Source organism: Athene noctua, chromosome 1, assembly GCF_965140245.1.
Source record: "Athene noctua chromosome 1, bAthNoc1.hap1.1, whole genome shotgun sequence".
Lineage (NCBI taxonomy): Eukaryota > Metazoa > Chordata > Aves > Strigiformes > Strigidae > Athene > Athene noctua.
The window spans coordinates 247898578-247921468 of record NC_134037.1 but is presented as its reverse complement, the minus strand read 5'-3'; the positions used below and the strand labels follow the sequence as shown (position 1 = coordinate 247921468).

The following is a 22891-nucleotide window of genomic DNA, read 5'->3' as shown; positions in this document are numbered from 1 at the left end:
CTTCAATATGGTTAATAGCAGATTAAAATGCATAAACTTACATATATAAACAGGACAACATGACAACATAACAAAGCATATTTTATAAAAGAGGTAATAGTAATAATTTGGGAAAGTTCATTCAAATGCCATTACTCATAATCAAATTTGGTCACTGAACTAGGTTATTACAAAAATATTCCCAGGACCTTTTATGACCACAGATGGTCAGATCTGCAGCTAAACCATAAGAAAGTACCTCTGGTACACAATGCCCCCTGATATCCTGACTCAGGGGACAGTGCCGCCAATTCCTGATTCATTACCACTATGTCTTCATAACAGTATTTTAGTATCTTCCATAAAAATACACAATATAACCTAAAAATAATTAAATTCTAACCCATACCAATAATATTATCATAATTGGATATTAATAGCAAGGAGCTAAGAAATTATCATATTAATGTGTATACACAAACACATATGCAAACTCTTAAATCTCATTGTTCTGTAGAGTGAACTGTGAGTAGCTTTAGAAGTCAGTGTGTGAAAGTGAGAAGTCTAGCAGGGGCACACATGGCTGTAAGATTGCAGAGGCCCTGAAAGTATGGGAACAGGACAGTATCAGAAACCCCTAGGGTATTTGCACGAATGACCAAATACCATTACCGAACTATGTAACACCCACAAAGCTGCCCCAAATGACCAGTAAAAGTCAGTTGGCCTGCCACCACTAACTGAAAATAGGGTATGCAGAACTATCACTCATGTGCTTTACTGCTACATACAGAAGCCTCGTCTCGTTATCATTAACAGGAGTTGGATCTTAGTATTCGAGCTAAGGTTTTGCTGATTGTCTTAGTCTGGTCTTGTCATTCGCACTGGAGGACTGGCTGTTCAGTCTGGACACAATGTATTGGCTCCAAGCAACATGAATTATACTATGAAATTCAGTTCAATGACCTGGCTCAAGGATGTGCCACTACTTTTAAAAAAATTTTAGCTTTGGGTTGAGTTACACACAGCACCAGCAGAAGATTAAGTTAGCTCAGAGTAGGAAAATGGGTATGTTCAACCAAACTGCTGACCTGTCTTAGTCGAGGATTTTCTCTCTAATAATAGACACTACGTGATACCAAGAAAATTAAACAAAATCAAACAACCTTCTAAAACAAATAATTATAATGTACCTATCAGTGAAATTTCTTCCTAAGCCACACCAAGAAGAGGTCAATTTTGCTTGAAGCATGGTGTTTTTTCTTTAAAACAAAAACCTTTATTTAAATATCTATTATACAAACACAAACTATATTTTTCTGTATTTCTACAAAGCTTTTGGCTTCAGTGATGTGCTTGAAGTGAAGCTGCACAAAATACCTAATCTGTGTTTTTACTGGCTTATTCCTGCCTCTCCTATTGAAACAAATGATGATCAGAAGTACACACTTACCTAACATTAACTCTGTATATATTTCATCATAATCTTTTCATTTACTACGATATAAATGGTCCCAGTCTTTTGAATATCTTCTGGGGAGTTTCTCCCTACCCCTTTCTTTATACTTCCAGCTTTCAAGAGACAATAGAAATGGCCATCATCATCACAAGGAGAGAAAATGTCAGACTGCATCAGATTGCTATTCATCTGCTCTGAAACCCTGTCTCAGCAGTGATTGGTATCAGATGCTATAGAAAATCTGATGGAAAATGATGAAAAGACATGTTTTTGAGGAAGCTTCTCCCTAACTGCTACAGGAAATGTTTGCTTGTTCACTGAAATGGATGGAAATACCAGATCAGGAGATAGTTTTTTACATATAGAAAAACCTGCTTGTTAAAAAATTTCCAGAACTCACTGTCTCTACAGTGCATACATTACTACATTTGGAGACTTGCACAGGCTAATTAGTATCTTCAAAAGTTACATTTGGTATGATTTCCAATTCCAACATATCCAGTATTTCCTTTTTTTTATTTTGAAAAAAGACAAATAAAATCTTCAAAATCATCTTTAAAACCTTGAGGTTATACATCTACATAACACAGTCTAATCTTTTCAAACTCATCTCACATTAAGTTCTCTCTCTGCATCTTCATTGTTTCATTTTGATTTTTACAATAGAAAAATTCCAATTGTAGATGGCACTGAAAATGTGAATCAACTTCATCAAAATTGATGATTTGCTATTCCCTTATGAAAAGCTGGCATTTCTATTCTTTCTTTTTCACTATGGACCTCTAATCAAAATTTTCATCCAGCTGCCCAGAAAAAAGATATTTGAGATCTGTATGCATGCCCAGCACTTCCAAATGCAGAGGCCACTGCACTCCCATATCACTTCATGCATGACTCCGACAAGCAGAGATAGGGCTTTCTAATGGTCACTAGCTTGCATCGGTCAGTACAAAGAAGTCTTCCTTAGTTTTACCAAGACACTTCGCTAAATTGTAGTGACACAAAATAAACCAAAATTCATCTCGACACTCTGTACTGTTGCCCAAGTGAAGCCAGTTGTTATTTTGAGCTTCTGCTATTTACCAATCTTCTACTGATATACTGAATGAAATTCTAAAAATTTATCAGTCTCAATTTGCCTTTCTCTTGGAAAGTTATCTACCATGCTCCTACCACTTAATCCACTTTTTTGAGAAGACAAATCACATCTCTTAACATTAATTTTTTTTTTCCTTTGTAGTTTATTTTTGTTGCTTTTTCTTACAATGCCATTTTTATTCTAGCCCATATTGGAGAGAAATTAAATATGTACACTGTAGAAGGAAACTGAGGCAAAGCAACTGTAGAATTAAAATATTGCTATGGGCCTCCACTACAAAGCACTTTGGGATCTATGACAAAAGTACTATATAAGGTCTATTATTATTCTTTGAAAATGTGTCTCAAAGATGTTTAGGGAACAGATCCTATACTTGTGAGCCAGATCCAAAATTACCAAAGTCTTTAAGCATAAGCTCAAAGTACAAATTAAGTATTTCACTGAACTGGAGCAGAAATAGATGACTTCATCCTGTAATAACATGCTAGTAAAAGGCCTTTCTTCATTTTCTTTTCAGCAGTTCCTCTAAACTGCGAACACACTACAAAACGTCAAGGAACTAATACGGTATTTCTAAGTATTTTGTACATTACTAAGTGGAGAAATTAGATAGGAGTCTGTTCCCATAAAGAAAATCTCAAATCACAGGCTCTTCAGAAACAAATAGAAGATGAATGATGTAATAAAAATGTCAAAGTAATCCATTAATTTGCAGAGCATGCAGAAGCAGTTACAAGCCATCCAGTTCTTCCTTAAAGTAAACCATGGAGATGGTGGTTGCAGAGTGGCCACCATCTGATTCCTTTGGCATGGGGATACCCATTAAGAATCTGTAAATGTCAAATATTAAGGGGATGGGACAATTCAATATGCAATTCCAGAACTCATACTGTGTATGGAAGCAGAATTTGCCACATTCAAATACAGAAAATAGATCTTAAATGTTTTTGGATTATCAGATTTTTGGTGTGAATAAGATCTTTTCCTTAAACAGTCTTTTGGACAGAAAGCCAGGTGGCAGTACAGAATTCCAAAACATAATTTAAGATGGTAGGAAGAGCAAATTTATTCCCTCAGTAAAAAAGGTTTTGATGTGTACAGGTTAATGCTGAAGGTACATTAGCTGAATCATTTGGCTTGTAAATGAGCCTAGTACCAGTATCTAATTACTGTATAAAGGACTTTGATCTTACTTCATTATGATAGTGAGTTTTTATCAACCTAGGAATCAAGATAGTATTTTTATATTACCCCTTTTAATGGTTTTTACATATATACAATAACATAATTTTATGCCTTTATATATGGTTTTGACACAACTGTAAAATTTGTACTACACTTCCCTTACAGTGCCATACAGGGTCTGCATATCTTTCAAGTTTTCATAAAATAAAAATGAGAATTGTTAGAAAGAATTCCTCACATTTATTCACGTATACTACTTGTTTTATCCAATTTTTATGAAGTGTTTTCTTTCCTTGTTGAAGTGAGGGTTTCCTCTGACAAACAATGCTTAGAAGTATCATTGTAATTATCACCTTTTGGTGAGGATCTAATTACCTGTGCTCACCATACATATGAAAGATTCTGCTCCAAACTGCTGAAACAGGCAGTGTTTTCCTCATATAGTTCTTTCAGTAGCAGCCAATTCTGCAAGCAAAAGTCAAGCTGTCTGAGCAAGTCTATCATCATTTTATGCCTCCCCATGACATCTTGGAAGCCTTACTTCTTAAATTTGCACAGGGTTTATTAAATGAAAACTGCAATCTCTAGGTTGGCAAATAAGGCAGATCCAACTTGTTTCATGTTAACTCAAGATCAAACAGCAATCAGAACAGAGTTTTTTAACCTGCTTTTGCATTAAAATAAGCACGTATGTCTTTGAATTGACATGGGGAGCAGAACTTCACTTCTTGAAAAGAATAAAATTGTAATGAAATCAGAAAACTCTTCCCATGAAATGCAAAATCATCTCTCATAATTCCTCACATATATAAAGGGCTCAATTCACCTGACTAAATATAGAAATCTAATGCTACTTAGCCTTCATAAGTCATCCAAGACATCTACAAATGAACTAAGTTACATCTACCACAATACAGGACTTAAGGGAGACCTACACATTTTTGAAGGTTTGACAGAGGCCACACAAGATACCCCACAGCACCTAAAATAATTACAAACACCTACATTTAGTTAGTGAATCACTGCCAGAATGTCTTCTACTTTATAAATAGACTTCTACAAGATGTTATTGTACGTTATAACTTCAAACTGCTCACTATCTACTGGTAGTTCATCTGCTTTCCAACAATAAATAGCTCTGATTTGAGAAGAGTGGGACAACTAAGGCCATTTGGTATAAACATTTGTTCTTTTCTAATTCAGATGTATTCATCTCAGTTTTGAAATCACATGAATTATGTGATTTTTGTTCAGATTACTTTTGTATTACCAGTGCTCTGTAACATCTGCTAAATAATAGAATCCTGTGCATATAGCTTAGACCCCCCACCCCAGATAGAGTTCCAAGTAATATTAAAATCCATTACTATTGCCAGTCCTCTGGGCCATGGAACATTTCCTTTTATGCCATTTGTAAACCAACAACTTTAATTATAAATCAAGCTGTGTATCCTAAATTAGTTGCAGCCTAATGACTATCTGCAATTCTTAGCTCAAAGGAAAAATGGTAGCAATTTATGTATTTTTAATATATAAGCATTAATAGCTCTCAGTCAGTGTGACAAACCTTTGTCCATCTTTTCCAACTACATCTCCTGGTCTAATCTCACGGTAGGCGAAGATCCGTCCTGATATCTCCTTTTCAATGTATTTCTGTCCTCTTCAAATGTAGCATTTCTCAGCAGCGATGTGCTGTTATTATTTATTTAATAGTTACAGAATGATCCCAAATTTATTGCTCTTTAACTACAGCATATGAGTAAGAGCTGAGACTTTCTTAGTTTCATAAAGGAAACACAGATCTGCAACTTTGACAAATGTACAGAGAACAAATGACTTTTATAGAACTATGCCCTTTGCACTAAATGAAGGAACAGCCCTGCAAGATATATTTAGGCGTGAAGTGATCTGTTCTATATAAAGCAGCCTACAGCACAGATATTCTTCGGTGGTGACAAGCAAATGTCACCCAGAGCAAGAGCTCTCTAAACCCCTACACCAACGATGGATTCCACCTCCTCCTAAGTGTCTTGGGAAGTCTGAATCCAGAAACATGATTTATCTCTCCCTGACAGGACAGGTGTCTGGGCTGGGATTCCACCTAACTCATCACTGGGGGATTTGGGAATCCTCGACACTGTGTCATATCATCCTCCAAATGGAAGATGCCCTGAAACATACTCACTTAGAAATGACAGACACAAAGTCCTCACATCACTCTCAGAAACAAAATCAAGAGGACGTGCATTATTTTTAACCTGTAAGTTAAGAATGCCTAACAGAAAAAAATTTTGCAATACATGAGTCCACATGCAGAGCTGACTTAGCAGCCACTGATGTATGCTGTGCATTTTTTAAGGAAAATGAGGTAACTGTAGTAAGAATTTAGGAGCCAAATTTTTGTAACAGATGAAAACGAACTCTGTTGTAAAAATAAATTTCTTGGAAAAAAAAAATGGAAGAGAATGTTTTTCTGTATCTTAAGCAATGGAAAGTCAGGTGCAATTATTTGTCCAGGCCTCCTTGATGAAACAACTATCCGATACAAGTGCATTTGTAACCTTGGGCTGCGTGCCCAAGGTGTGGCAAGTGTTAATTATGTATTACATAGGGCATGGTACCACCATACATACAATTTAGATACTATAGTCTAATGCACAAATAGGCTTTCAAAGACAAAATTCCTTCTATGTTATTAAAGACTGGGTATGAACATCTACTTCTGCTTTGCAAATTTTGCACAACAGATTTTTTTATACATACTGATGAATTTAGGCTACTTTTCATTAGTTTTACTATCAAAGTTATGACAGATTACAGAGTTCCTCAGCAAGATGCAAAGACACTCCAAAGGAAATACTGGTACCATTTAAAGGAAAACAGGTAACTCCCTTCATGAAACACCCTTTCTTTTTTTTTGTGAAGGATTGACATAAGAAGGAAAAATAATTCATGTCCATAAAGACTACATTAATTGTGTGCAGTGTTTGAAAAGAGTGTTTGGAGGAGGTGAGGTCAAGGCTGTACAATTTTTATATTGCTTGTGCATCTGGGATGTGAGAAACATCATGTGATCTATCAGAAGTAAACACTGGGGTTGAAAAATAAAAACTGGGCATTTTCTATTGCTTCATAAAGCTCAGTAGCACAGACCTGCTTGGAATGTCTGCCCAGAAGATAAGCAAGAGACAGGTCATGAAGGCTTATTCTTTGAAATACTTTATTTTCAACTAGGAAATTTATAAAGGCTCCCTTTAGAAGCTAGGATTTATCTTTTTCCCAACTTCCAATATGCTTGTTTTTCCTTTGGATGATAGGACTAGGGGAGTGATCATCCCCTGTACTCAGCAGTGGTGAGGCTGCACCTCGAATACTGTGTTCAGTTTTGGGCCCCTCACTACATGAAAGACATTGAGGGGCTGGAGCATGTCCAGAGAAGGGCAACGAAGCTGGTGAAGGGTCCAGAGCACACGTCTTATGAGAAGCAGCTGAAGGAACTGAGGTTGTTTAACCTGGAGAAAAGGGGAGACCTCATCACCCTCTACAACTACCTGAAAGGAGGTTGTGGTCAGGTGGATGTAAGTCTCTTCCCCCAAGTAAAGAGTGACAGGGTGAGGAAAGGGCCACAAGTTGCACCAGGGGAGGTTTAAATTGAATATTAGGAAAAAATTCTTCACTGAAAGTATTGTCAAGCATTGGAACAGGCTGCCCAGGGAAATGGTTGAGTCACCATTCTTGGAGGTATTTGAAAGATATGTAGATGTGGTGCTTAGGGACATGGTTTAGTGGGATTTGGCAGTGTTAGGCTTACGGTTGAACTCGATCTTAAAGGTATTTTCCAACCTAAATGTTTCTATGATTCTTTCATTCTACATGCTTATGAAGGGCACTGTCAAAGTGTGCATGCACCAATTAAAGAAAGCAGAGTCTATCACAAAGCTGTCTGGACTATTTTGGAAAGTTACAAAGTTAAAATTCCAGCCTCAGAAGCTGTCAGCACAAAGAAAAGCTCTGCCACTGATCTGGTATCAGACATGGTTTACAGCATTGTGAGCACAATGGATGTGGCTCCCTTAATTACTGTGGATTAAAGGAGAAAGAGTTCTGTTGACTTGTAGCAGGAGCAGCTCAGGAATGAGACAAGGATAATCAGGTCCTACCACTGCAGGAAGATGGTGTCACACTTTAGTGATGATTTGACAGGAAGAAAATTCCCATATTCATACATGATAAATCACATGCATCGAGCTGAGCATACAGCTTGCAGTTATCACTTTCCTGTGAGCAGTATAAGGACCAGGACCATGGTGCAAAGCATCTGCTCACAATCTTCCAAGCTTACTAATGATCTCAGCATTTGTTGACTTCTGATGAACAAGGAATGCCAAACAACTACTTTAGAGGCAGTTAGAGAGTCAGGAGAGGGGAATCATGTTGGCAGTGTCTATGGTAGGAGAGCAGGAAGTTGCTTTCAAGTACCTTTAAGAAAACACTTTCTTCCAGCTCTAGACATCAAGTCCCTGTTCCCGATCATATAAATAAACTGAGAGACAGATTTGGTTCAACAGTTTCTCTTGCCTGCATCACAGACAGATTCATTCTTGTCTCCTGTGTCAGCAATGCCAGTTGCTCTAGGTACACACCCCAATGGTTACATCCTTCTTGCATAGAAAGGACTCTCACTAATCCTTATTCAACCAGAAAAATAACTGCGCATGTGAGAATTAATTACACAGGTCCATTAATTATTTACCTGTTGTGACAGGAGTGCAATTAAAACAAAGAAGCTGATTTTACTGCTCATTCCCTTATGTTCCTGGCCCAGATAATAAGAAGCACTGCTTTTAAATTATCTCAGTGTTTTGCTCACATTGAAATTTGCTTTGCTACAAACTCAATTTCATTCTTTAAAAGGTACTTACTTTCCAAGAGTAAGTCTCTGCAAACTTATTTTCAACAATGTCCACTTTAACAATTACCCAAGACAGTAACATCTAGATGTTATCCCTACACAGTGATCCCAACAGTCCAGTCTGCCCAACACACATACACTGAAAAATAAAGCTGCACATTATTCAATCATGCTAAGGGCCCAAGACTAACATATTGATTTAAAAGCACTCTGAAGATGAAAAACCATTCATAACTATTTCTTAGGACACATACTGTGTGTCATGGTGAAATAAGTACTGAATATCTAATTTGGTTTTTTTATAATATTAATATGCATGTGATAACATGAAAAGTCTTTGCTTTGCATGAGTCCTTCCTCATAGCATTTGTTTCAGAGAGTTAGCATTCAATTATTTTAAAATGCAAACAAAAAAAAAGGTAACTAATACTGGACATATTTACAATTTATTTTGTTTTAAATTCTCTCCATGACCAAATGTGCAAAGTGCCAGGTATGACCTCTTCCCAGCAGCAGTTAAAGGCACTCAGAACCTCCCTGACAGCACCTAGCATCTTGCAGAATAAGGTACTTGACACCAAAAGAAAGCATTTTGTATGTCAGTGAAACACAGTCATCTCTTAACTAGAACATGTCAGCTATTTCACAGACCATACCAAGTCTGTTTAACAGTTTGGGATAGAAAAGACAGACATGCAATGCATATACCTCCAAAAGGATTTTATGTTAGCAGGATACAATAGTCCAGACCACAATGTGGGCTGAGTATCACCTTACAATATTCCTCTGACATGGAAGGTAAATCACATCTTTAATTATCATATAAGGTCAGATTTCAGTGTTGTGCCTCTTCTTGAAGAAAGTCTCTCTAACTACATAATCCCATAAAAACGTCACAGGTTTATACTGTATATTACCAACTGAAAGGAAACTTATTGTGAACCAGAGCACCATCTTTCATGCCTTCTGCTCCAACTACAGCAGCCAACCAAGACCTCAAATGGAAGAGCAAAAAGGGTTTCAACATTACAAAGTACAGCCCCAAGTGTTGTGAGTGCTATACAAAAGTTCAGAAAAAAAAGCTCAGTACTCAACTAGTAAAAATGTCATCATGGTATCAACAGCTGCTTCATGTCAGTTGGGCCAGAATCAGAGCTGCTTTCAAGCTAGAAAAGACCCCATGATTTGCCTCTAGAAAAGACCCCATGAGTTGCCTGGTCATTCAGGCTATGTTGCTCATGTCTTTACCCAGACGGGGTTAGGAACCTCCAAGGGCAGAGACTGCACACAGGTTGCCCAAAGAAGGGCCATCTGGCTTTGTCTGACTGTCACTATGGGAAAAAATACCCAATCTGAACATCTGCTGTTTCACCTTAGGCCTGCTGTCTCTTCCCCTCCCATGCTGCACCACTGTGAAGATCCCAGGTCCCTCTCCTGAGGACCTCCCCATAGGCACTGGGGGCTGCTCTTAGGTCCTCTCAAAGCTATCTCTGCTCCAGGATGAAAAAGCCCAGCTCCCCCAGACTCTCCTCACAGGACAGGTAGACCAACCTCACCCATCTTAGTGGCCTCAACTGAACTCCCTCTGGTTTATCAACCTCTCTGTGGTTTGGGGCTCTTAACATTGGATTCGGTAATCCAGATGTGGTCTAACAAGTACTGAGTAGATGGGAATAATGAGTCCCTTTAATCTGTATCCCTGCTCCTGCTCATAAATCCCAGGCTGCCATTGCTGCCAGGACTCTCCACTGGCCCATGTCCCATTTGCTGGCCACCAGGAAACCCAGGGCCTTTCCTACAGAGAAATGATTGCAACAGCTCTCTGTCTGCAAACTCCATGAAAGCAGCAGATGGCAAATGACACCGCTCCACAGCAGACACTACATAGCAGCGGGCATAAGTCACCTACCAGAGTTCAGCCACTGTGTTCCAAGTGGGTGAGCTGTGGTTACTTGACCTCAGGACTGAGCCCAACCATGCAAAATACTGATAAACTCATATTGATCAACATGATCACATTGGTATTACTTTCTTGTTAGTAGACAGCATAATTGCATACAATTAATATATGAGAACACTTCATGACTTAGAACTTACTTAAAGAGTTATTGACAATTGTTACAGTCCTGGAAGTAGAGCTGTGTAACATCAGCTTTGCTACACTGCAAATGACTATCACAAATAAAACAGGAACTACTGCTTTGAAACAATTATCTTTAAAAGCAGTTAGTACTTTTCCTCCTTGCAGTTCCCTGTGAAATGTAGACAACCACCCAGTGGTTAAAGCTCAATCTGTAAAGTTTACTCTAAAACAAAGAATATGATCAATTTCATAGAAGTGAAACACTTAAAACAACCTCAGTCAAAAATTAAGTTCTCCGTGCCAAGCTCTGCACCTTTTTTTTTTTTTTTTGCTTTTTATGGTAGATTTGTATCAGCAACACAGGTCTGACTGAAAAGCAGTAAAACTTACTAACTTGAAAAAGAGAATAAGCTGGAAAAATCATATGAATGAATGCAAATAGACAGCTATCTAATATTGACACCTATTAAGACAGTTGTACTTCAGTGATGGATAACATGCAACATTTCTAAAAATTTATTGCAAGCAAGCATTCTTCAGAATGAATGTACGTTTTCAGAATGTTTCAAGTCTTAGGTGAATCGCGCTCTCTGTATCTCAGGCCCTCTGTCCAGGAGGCCCACAGACAATAAGAGTATCTGTTGTTCTGTAGAAACCCTATAAAACCACCTGAGATAATTCCCAGACCAAGGCCTGCACAGATGTAAGTCCATTTGGACTCAAAGCATTTGAAACTTTTCTAATCACTGGGTATTGCACAACATACCTCCAATGACTTCACTGAAAATTCATTCTGAATTTTCTCAAAGGCATAAAATATATGTAGAAAAGGAGACAAATGTAGCAACAGTACACTGATACATAGCTGCCTACCTCCTAGATCTCCTTTGTTAGAGCAAAGATTCCTTGGTCCATTGTTGGTATTAGGATGGTTGGAAAACTTTCCATCCAACAAAAGGAAACAAATAAAATACTTACCAAGTACATTAGCCGTACACTGGAGAATTCCTGAGACATCTTCAGTTTCTTCATTGCCAGAGCAGTCTGTATATGAGCATCTGTTTGATATATTGTGAAAGTTCTTCTCTGCATCCCTGTAACTGCAGTTAGAAAAAAGTAAAAATATTATAGCATCTCCTTATACAAATGCAAGGTCAACAAATGTCTTTCAGAGTGGTGGTAAAGGATGCCTTTAGCCTCCCTTGTCTCTGCCCTCTTCTCCCCTCCATCACCTCCTTTCCATTCATGCATTATCACACACAGATGACACTCTGTGTATCTCAAGTATTATACTAGAATCTGGAATATCACCTGTAATGAGAATGAAGACATAAGAAAAAAAACAGTACAAAAGGGCTGAGGCATGAAGGAAGGGTATCATACTTATCTGATATACATCATTCCAACTGGAGCATTGTCTATAACAAAGCTGTACAAGGAAAATGTTTATAAGGCAATGCAAGTATCTAGTAAGAATAATATATCTTCTGCATCACAGTACATTAGCACTGCAGGTATAAAACCTAGCTTTCTTTGTGAATTATCGGAAAAGATCTCAGCAGAAAGAAGGATGTCAAGCTGAAATTACTATACTATCAAAAATAAGTTTGTGTTGTAGCTTCTTAAATAAAAATTAAAAAGAATTACACCACTGATGAAAGGCACAGAGCTGTGGTCCGACCAGCAAGAAAGCAGCTGCCATCTAAATTATTCTATTTGATTTGGCTTGCTGGATTGTTTTTCCTTAATTCAACAGAAACAGAACAGAAGATGAGACTATGTTTAAAACAAAGCTTTATGCAGGTGATAATGAGCACAGAAGAGGGAATACAAGTGAAGAAAATATTGGAGCAGAGTGATAATGCACTTGGCAAAATATGCAATCGATTTAGCTCAATGAACAGAGAAAAGCTTTTCTAATGAGTATTTTATTAACAGTTTTGTTATGCACTCATACTTTGTTTATACTTCATAAATCATGAATAGCAGTTTTAAGGATTAGACTCTTCATCTGGTTAAGTCTGCAAAACCTCAACACCTGGGTTGCCAGCACCTGTGGAAAAAAACTAGAAAGGATTGAGAGCTGCACATCAGGTTACCCCCCAACAGGGAAACTGGTTCTCCAGGTGGAGTAAAGCATATTGGGAAGAGTGGGCTCATATTACTTAAGGTGCCTTCTGCAGTGAGCTGCATGGTCTGTACCACCTTCCAGATTTCCAGCGATGCCAGGCCATGTGCTTGGCAGAAGGTCACATCCTGACACACTGTCCGAGCTGACCCACAGCCTGAAGTCACGGCCCAGCCCCACCACCACTCCAGGAGGCCAGGCCTCTTCAGCCAGTGTCACCAACTCCCTGAATGACACCATGGCCACTCTTCACCTCTGATCTTGAGGTTCAACAGGGCTCAGTGCTGGGTCCTGCACTTGGGTCACAACAAGACCATGCAACACTACAGGCTTGGGGGAGAGTAGCTGGAAAGCCACCTCATGGAAAAGGACCTGGGGGCATTGCCATTAGCTGGCTGAATATGAGCCAGCAGTGTGCCCAGGTGGCCAAGAAAGCCAACAGCATCCTGGCTTGTACCAGAAATAGTGTGGCCACCAGGACTAGTGAAATGACTGTCCCCCTGTACCTTCACTGGTGAGGCTGCACCTCAAATATTGTGTTGAGTTTTGGGCCACTCAGACATTTACGGGCCGGAGTGTGTCCAGAGAAGGGCAACAAAGCTGGTGAAGGGTCCAGAGACCAAGTCTTATGAGGAATGGCTGAGGGAACCAGGGTTGTTTAGCCTGGAGAAAAGGAGGCTGAGGGAAGACCTTATCTTTCTCCTACAACTACATGAAAAGAAATTGTAGCAAGGTGGGTGTCAGTCTCTTTTTCCAGGCAACAAGCAATAAGACAAGAGGAAACAGCCTCAACTTGCACCAGGGGAGGTTTAGATTAGATATTATTTCTTCACTGAAAGAGTTACCAAGCACTGAAAGAGGTTGCCCCCAGGGAAGTGTTTGTCACCATCCCTGGAGGTATTTAAAAGATGTGTAGATGTGGTGCTTAGGGACATGCTTTAGTGGTGGACTACTACTTGGCAGTGCTAGGTTAGCGATTGGACTCAATAATCTTAAAGGTCTTTTCCAACCTAAACAATTCTATGTTTCTTCGATTCTTTCTTGACCTGGATGGGAGATTTGATGAACATTTATGTTGCATGAGGTGTCAGCACCCAAGTGGTGGCAGGGGGAGCTGCAGTGGCCTCTGTGAGGAGAGGCCGGGGCTGCCCTGTGCTGGGCACAGCTGGTTCCAGACGGTTCCAACAGCCCCACCGCATGGCACAGCTGCGCCCCTCAGCCAAGTGCGCGGCACCTCTGAAAACTGAATTTAAGAAAGAGCAAAACACCTCATGGAGGTGTGAGGCGTGAAGATAAGAACTGAAACAGCCCTGTGAACACCCAGGTCAGTGAAGAAGGAGAGGGAGGAAGTGCTCCAGGCACCAGAGCAGGGATTCCCCTGCAGCCCGTGGTGCAGCCCCTGGTGAGGCAGCTGTGCCCTGCAGCCCGTAGAGGTCCACGATGGAGCAGATCTCCACCTGCAGCCCGGGGAGGACCCCATGCTGGAGCAGGTGGACATGCCCTGAAGGGAGCTGTAGTCTGTGGAAAGTCTGTGCCAGATCAGGGCAACAGCACGAGGAGGATGGAGCAGCAGAGAGATGCTGTTTGACAAAAACCCCCATCCCCATCCTCCTGCACCACTCAGGGCAGGAGGAGGTCGAGTTCTCAGGAGTGTCTTTATCTCAACCCAAAAGTTTTTTTCATCTTATTTTCTCCCCCTGTCCTGTTGAGGAGGGGGAATGAGAGAGCACAGCAGCTGTGTAGGGGTCTGGCAGCTTGCCAAGGGCAACCCACCACAGCACGTACCAACAGTAAAGATCATGGGACAGGACAAATATAGGACATCCGCTAGTGGCAGATGATACTTTAACCAGCTCATACTGATGTTCAAAAAACTTAGTCAGTATATCGTAATTCACATGAATTACAGGTTTTCAGAGTGTCCCGTTTTTAAACCTACATCTAAGCCACATGTGGTGATAAATAAAAAGCTGCATTGTTACTGCACACATGCTTTCCTCAAGGCACTGTATCATCCCCTGAAGTCTCCTAATGTGAGACTTCACACAATGTTTTCAGCAACTGAAAAAAGCAGCAGCCAGAAGGCTTCTCCCCCTACCTGCCCAATCACCACTACCTGCCAAGAATGGCTCCCTTGATGCCCTCAAGTGCCTGCCCGACTGCTAATATTGCTGGTATCACCCACCAAACTAGGGTGAATTTTAACCAAACATTGAGAAATAGGCAAGGACAATTTCCTCCAGTGCTCGGAGATTTGAAACTATCTCAGAAATTCTTGGGAGGTGGCTTTCAGCCTTGCTTCTGCAAAAACCTGAAAGTATGCAACCACGTATGTATGTAACAAACACTGATGTAGGATTTTGCAAGATTTGGACATCAGGTTGTAGCATAAAAACTCCAGCATTCTCAGCAAGCTCTGCAAAAGGCAAATTGGAATAGATCTTATAATTTTACAGAAATATTCCCTGTTCTCCTTATATAGGAAACATTATTATTAACAGAGCAGTCATGCTCTGATGGGATTGCATGGAAGCAGGACTGGACAGCAGTTTATCATCAACATCCACAGTATGTAGAGTTACTGCAGAGCATCTCTAAGAATTTGAGAGAAAAAATTAAAAAGGTTGTCACGCAAGTCAGTGACTTGGGAAGCACAGACCAAAACATTACCATGCATCTTTCACTACCTCACATAAACACTTACCCAATAACTTGATGCTCAAAATACTGCAATGTCCTTTGAAGAGTTTGCCGAATGGTCTGAGGCTACGGAAGAATAATTTTAAAAAATGTAAGATTAGGGAAGTATAGTACAGTTTAATTAACAGATCTTTTAAACACACTATTTTTCTCCAGTTTTACGCCTCTTGATCTTCTACCCGCCAGATGCCCATCACAACAATTAAACACACACCATTTAAACAGGAATTAATTTTAGTGTGACGTAATTAATACTGCTTACAAGACTAGTTGTGCCTAACAAAGGAGACACTTCACTATTAGCTCTCAAAAACTATCACCCACCAATTATTAATTTAAAATTATTAATTTCAAATAGTCTGCAAGAAAATGCTATTATTTTATGATGAAAATGCCACTAGGAAAAAGCATTGGGTTTTTAAACTTTGCATGGTCCCTAGAACATTTTGTTCTAAAGAATATTATAAAGATGCAATTTATTTTGGCTTACTTTCTTGACAAGCTATGACCCTCCAGTCATCTTTTAAATTATTGGGAAACCCAAGTTCATCAAAAGAAAATTGTGACATGCTTCAAGCATTTCTATGCTATCTGATTTAACAGTTGTTCACCAAACTACATGTGCATATATGTTCGTTTGCATTACTACTACTACTACAGTGTTCACCAAAATACATATGTACATATGTATTTTTATTTTCCTTACTACTGCTGCTGCTGAGGCTTTTCTTATTATTTTGAATTAATTCATGAGAGATCTTTGTGTAAATAAAGCAAATGCGAAAATCATGTCATTCTCTTTTGAATTTTCCAAGTCATTTACGGCAAAACATCATTCTTCTAAAATGACTAGTTTGTACCAAATCTGAGGTTTTTCATCTGTCCATTTTGTCCTGGTGCCAGAGGTCAGACAAAGGTACGCAATTGGAATTTATAAGCCTTCCTTCTGTGTCAGAGGCACACAGGGATGTTTTGATCAGACTTGCAGCAGCAGACACTGTAGAGATATTTAGTATTTCCTTATCTTTTGGAAAAGACACCTAATTGTTTTGGAGTTTAAATGCTCCTTAATTAGAGGAATTTCATTCTAAAACCACCATCATGTTTGAAAGTCTCAGGTTTTGCTTCTGCTGTACAGATTCAGCAGTTTGAGAGCTGAGCTTTCTACCTACTCTTGCTCCTGAGTTTGCACAAAGAGGTATCTGTTTTGTGGACAGTGGGAATGAAAAAGTGTATACCAGGCTGCACTAGGTTTGGACAACTGTAAACATTTTTTTTAATACCAAACTATAAGAATGTGTCTGCCCTGTTGAATTAAAATGTGTAGAAATGCATGCATTTAACAAGTGCGTAAGGGGGCTTACAAGAAAGAAGGGGACAAAATTTTTAGCAGGACCTGTAGCGATAGGACAAGGGTTGATGGTTTTAAATTAAAAGACAGTAGATTCAGACTATATATAAAGAAGAAATTCTTTACAATTCTTTACAATGAAACACTGGAACAGGTTGCCCAGAAAGGTGATAGATGTCCCATCCCTGGAAACATTCAAGGCCAGGCTGGACGGGGCTCTGAGCAACCTGGTCTAGTTGAAGATGTCCCTGCTTATCTGCAGAAGGGTTGGACTAGATGACCTTTAAAGGTCCCTTCCAACCCAAACTATTCTATTTATTCTATGAACAAAAATCAACTCAAAATAGATGTAAACCTTGAAACAAGGGGTTTTTTGTTAATTCTGTATCAGATGATCTCTTCTCTGTGGGAGCTAAGTTTCCCATGTTAAAAGGTATTAGAAGTTACATGTTGTCTTGTAAAACACAATGGAAGCACCATACGAAAGAAACCATCACATATCAAAAAACTTTCCTCTTCTCAGTGGTACAGCAGGTGTTGAAGTCCTTAGACCCGATGAGCTACAAATATATTTCATGGCACGTTTTCACAGAGATTCAGAAGCTTTCCTGTGCTCAGCAGGCAGAAAAATCCATTCTTCACATATAGAAAAGATGTATTTTCCCAGACTAGCAATGAAGCAAAGTAAAATGGCTTTAAGCAAAGAGGTCCAGGCAGCTGCCATCTCCCATCTCCATACAGCATTTACCTCAGTCTCATTCCCTACAACACACAACGTTAGTACTGCACCAGCAACTCCTCTGACACAAAATAGGGAGCGGTAGAAATGTTTGATTGTTAAAACTCCCTTCTGGTTCTCCCAAAGTGCTTTTACAGCAAGGGTATGGAAGGCAGCAATATCTGGTACCACAGCAGAGAGGAGCAGAGAGGAAGGAAAATAGCTTTTTGTCTTCTCAGGAAGTTTTGCAGCTTATGACACCTGAGCAATCCTCCACTGATTGTCTTTGGCTTTCTCATGCCTAATACACAGATACTGCACTCCTTACCCATGGAAAAATCCTTCTGAATACCTCAAGATTTGACCACATAAGCAACCTCCAAGTCCTGAGCTTATTTCATCAGTAGACCTCCCTTCTCCTGCAGTGCTGAAGGATAAAAATAGCCCACGTTAACTGTGTCTTATGAAAGCTAAATCAGCTGTCTAGCTGTTGTCAGACAATTTAACACAATCCCGTGAACTCATACCCCTTTTCAGCGGCATCTCCTCTCAAAACTTAGAAAGTAAGTACAGACAAAAAATAGGATTTATGATTAAAACACTGGTCATAAACAGAGCTCTATGTAATGTGCTCACAGCCGGTATGAAAACTGACCTGAGGAGTCACAAACTCACTCTTGTTTTCTGACAAGAATTATTACAGCATGTCACTGTGCATGGTTAAAAAGCCACTGTGCTCATCTTCTCAGTTTGCTGTATTTCATTGCTGGTGAATGTCATTTTGCTATAGATGTAGTTCTGTAACTATAGCCGTGACTACACAAAACAGAAAGAAGAGATATACACCTGCTTAAGCTGCCTGCAAGGGTAGTTTGGTGTACTACTTCTTCCACTACTGACTATGAATTGCCCATGAGAGTGGGAAGGAAAGCATTTCCACCTCTTTTCTGCATCCAATGGCAAGACTGGATGGAAGCAAAATAGCTAAACCCTCTCCTCGTAGCATGACACACATCACCTCTCCAAGAAGCACAGTTCTGCCATTCAGGAAGATAAAAGACAGCCTCTAACAATACTCCTCCTCCACAGCAATGTAAGTTTGTGCCATTCAGGTACCCAGTGGTGCTTATCTACTGGAGAGGTTTTAAAGCTTCGTGAACACTTAAAATGAAAGGTTTGATATAAATGTAAAATAGCAACTATTACCTAAACCAGTAAATTTTAAAAGTTCATTTTGATTATAATGATTTACTAATATTTGGTATGCATTACAAAAGGAATAAGTCACATCAATTCATGCTTCTAAGGGCAAATCAAATTACAACATGCCAGTATTGCTATTGTCAACTGTACATTAATCCAAGAATTACCATACCAGATCATACCCAAGCTTCATGTGGAAAGATGATACATAAGGTAAAAGGCAACACTGAAGATATTCAGACTTTTGCATGGAGGAAGCAACAGGACTTCCCTGAATTAATTCTGAATCAAGGTATCAGACCATAGCGAAGCCTAATATGTCAGAATAAATTGAAAAAAAAATCACCAAATCAATGTATGATTATAATCAATGTATGATTATACAGGTTTCCTGCTGCTCAGAGTAACTAGAGTTACAAGTGGTTGCTCAGGTCCTTCTCCAGAGAAGTTTTGAGTGTCCCCAAGGACAACAATCCCACATCCTCTCTGGGAAACCTGGGCCAGTGTCTGAACACACTCTTAACTTTTTTTTTTTTTCTTAATACTTAGTTGAAACTTCTCGTTTCCCAGCTTTGTTGTCTCTCATCCTTCCACTGTGCCCCCCTGTGAAAAATCTGGCTCCATCTTCTCTACACACCCTGATCAGGTACCTGTAGACTGCAACAAGATATCCCCAAAATTGCCTCTTCTTAAAAGCTGAATGGATGCATCTCACTGAGCTTCTCCTCAGCTATCATGTGCTCCATCCCCTGAGCATCCTGGTAGTCCTCTGCTGGCCCCAGTTTCAATCCCTGAGGGATATGCAGAGATAACTGGTTGCTAATTCAACTTTGTGACTCAGATGGCTACCTTCTGAGCCCTAAAGTTCAGTCAGTATTGCACCAAATTTACCATACACTTAAGCAGTCCATATCTCACCAATTTGGCTGTAACGACACTAAAGGACACCAAAGACTTTCCTAAAGTCAAGGTAGACAATATCCCTTTGTCCTTTGAGATAATCGTCTCATTACACAAATCAAAAAGGTGTTAAAGGGAATAAAGGGGTAAAGTTTGTCCTGGCTGTTCCCAATCACCATCTCTTTTTTTGTGCTAAGAAAAGGCTTCCAAAAGGATTTGCTCCATAACCTTCCCAAGTACTGAAGTCAGGCTGATTGGTCTGTAGCTCCCTGGATCCTCCTTGCCTTTCTTGATGCCGACTGTTATGTTTGCCCTTTCCCAGTCATCAAGTACCTTGCCTGATTGCCATAACTGGGAGTCTTTCCCATCTCCATCCCTGCATACTCAGCTAATGCCTCAATATCTTTCCAGGGCATTCCTTCCCTGCATCCAAGCTCTGTAGACATCTTTGTTTGCATTTCAGCAAATGAACTGTTCTTGTGCATTGAGGTTGTCAAAGGGTCCATGAAGATCAACAAGCTTCTTGTGCCCGTTTACCCTACAGGCTAGTTGTCCATTGGATCCTGCCAAGAAAATCTATGAAGAAGCCAAAATCTGCTCTCCTGAAGTATGAGGTTGTGATTCTACCTATTTGTCTTTCCCACTTCCCTCAGTATTTTGAACTCCAGCATCCAATCATTGTAACCAGGGCGGCCCTCAGCCTTTATAACTTCAACTAATTCTTCCTTGTTTGTAAGCAATAGCTCTAGCAAAGTATCCCCTGCCTTGTCAGGTCATCGATCAACTGCATTAATAAATTGTCTTCAGCACACTCCAAAAATCTCCTGCATTGCTTGTGCTCAGACCTACTACCCTTCTAGTGGATTCTAGGTTGGCTGGAGTCCCTCATGAGTACCAAGGCCTCCCATTGTGAGGCTTCTTCCAACTGTCTAAAGGTCCTCTGCTTTCAGTTCTTGACCAGTCAGTGTGTAGCAGACGTACCATCACACCATCCCTGCTCACCTGTCCTCTGCTCCTGACCCTCATGCTCTGGGCCAGCTTGCTCTGTCCAAAGGCACTGCTGCAACCTCTCTGAGTAGAGCGCAGCTCCTGCTCCTCACCTCCCCAGCCTGTCCTTCCTGAAGAGCCTGTGTCCATCTCCTGCAGCACTCCCATCTTCAGAGCCTTTCCACACAAGGATGTCCGCAATCCCACAGGAGGTCCAAGCTCAGTGGCATCATGGGCATGTCTAATGCCACCTGTTTGCTCCCCATGCTGCCTGCATCTGGGCACAGCCACTTGAGGTGGGCTCCCAGTCATGCTGCTTTCATGAGGTAAGCATAAGGGCCTCTTCCATCTTGTTGCTCCCCTGATAGTTCTTCACTGCTTCCCCTTCTCTTCAGAGAATGAAACACTTTCCCTGAGAAGCATAGTTGAAAGCCCTCCTCACAAGGTTGTGAAGCCTGTTGCAAAGACACCCTCACCTTACTTTGTCAGATGAACGCTGCTCTTGCTCAGCACATGCCCATGGAGACCACAGTTCTGCCAGCAACACCACCCACACAGCCAGGGACTGCCTTATTACATGTATCTGCTCCAACCAGAGCTTTTCCCCCTCACCAGCAAGACTGAGGTGACACCAACTGGGCACCCACACCCTTTGCCCTTGCACTCAAAGCCGTGCGGTCACTCCTGCTATACTCAAGGTCTCCCTCGCTGTATCACTGGTGCCCGCATGGATGACCAGCAGGGGTCACAGCCCAAGAGGCAAAAAAACTTTGACAGTCTCTTTGCAACACGATGTCTGAGCTCTTGGCAAGCAGCAAACCGCTGGAGGCAGCAAGGCAGGCTGGCTGATGAGTGCCTCTGTCTCCTCAGCAGAGAGTTTCTGATACCCACCACTCTCCTTTTATTGAAGCCACTAAGCGTTGAGGCTTAGCTGGCTCTGATGCCTCATCCCAAGGGAGGTCATCTCCCACCTCTTCCCAGGGCACTGTATCTGCTCTGAAACTGCTGAACAATAGGTAGAAAAAAGGCCTTAGTTGTGTTGTCAGAAGTAACAAATGTCCACCCTTCCTCACCTCAGGAGTTTCCACCCTTGACCCTCAAGGTTTGTCTCTGGTTTTCCCTCCTTCCTTTCAACATGGAGCTCAGGTCCTTGGCTCTGCAGGGCCCCTAAAAGACTTCTCCATCTCCCCTGATGCATACAGCCTGCTCACTATCTTCTACAGCTCTTCCACCTGTTGCCTCAGTGCTGTAACCAGAGCACACTGCTACTGCACCGCAGCAGGCCGCAATCCTGACCATGGCAGCCCTGCCATGGCAGCCACTGTAACTCTGCCAGCCACCACTGTTTGCACGATGCACTCACAGAGAAATCTGTCCATCTTGCTAGATCTCACCCTGCTCTCCAGTAGTGCAAAACCGGTTCAAGACCTGAAGCTAGAGGAGTAGAAGCTCTTCAAAAGCCTTTTATGACTAACTGGAGAAAAACTTTATGAAGATATCTGTCTAAATTAACTTGAAGTATTTCATGTTTTTTAACCCAGACAACTTCCTTTGGAAACGGATTCCAGTTTAAACACTGTGTACAATTCTTCTTTCTTTTTTTGAGTTTAATTTCCCCTCCTTTCAACTTCATTGCCTCCAGTTTAGGAGACAGAGGGGAGGGGGCTTTCACTTCAATGTCATCCCTTGTTATAAACGTCTTTCCCAAGGCAATCAAATGTAAGCTTTCCAATCTTCTCCGAGGACATACTTTAGCCTATTCCCTAGCCATTTTCTGTTGCCTCTGAAATGTCTTTCATTTGATTGCAACACCTTCAGAAAAAAATGGTAGGAAACTGTAGGTACCCAGAGTGATTCATTTAATCCTACAGTTGGCATCTAATACATGCCTGAGGACTCAGTCTTTAGAAATACCTATTTCTTTCTTTCGTCTAGAAAAGATGTTGAGTGATTGCTTTAGACTTAGACATCTTTTAAATGTTTAAGGACAGTCCAACCCCATCCTGAGGTGACAGAACTGCACAGAGTATCCCAGATGACTCAGTCTAAATTTACATAAATGCAGTTTCAAATTCTCCATCCCATTCCTTTGGCATCCTAAAATAACCAGATGGGATTAGAGAAGAAAGGGACTGTATGGAACAGAGAGGTCCAAGCCAAGAGAGCAGCCAGGTACACAGAGTTTCT

General features: G+C 40.5%; 1 protein-coding gene across 2 annotated transcripts in view; it reads right to left on the bottom strand.

The window, feature by feature from the left end:
* Window positions 1–22891, bottom strand: part of GUCY1A2 (guanylate cyclase 1 soluble subunit alpha 2) — a 175593-nt gene that overhangs the window by 143873 nt on the left and 8829 nt on the right. For both annotated transcript variants that reach the window (XM_074916225.1, XM_074916234.1), the window contains exons 2-3: window positions 15550–15611; window positions 11696–11817 (exon numbers count right to left, since the gene is read on the bottom strand). In XM_074916225.1, coding sequence (XP_074772326.1) covers window positions 11696–11817; window positions 15550–15611 — 184 coding nt within the window. The remainder of the gene's footprint in view (window positions 1–11695; window positions 11818–15549; window positions 15612–22891) is intronic.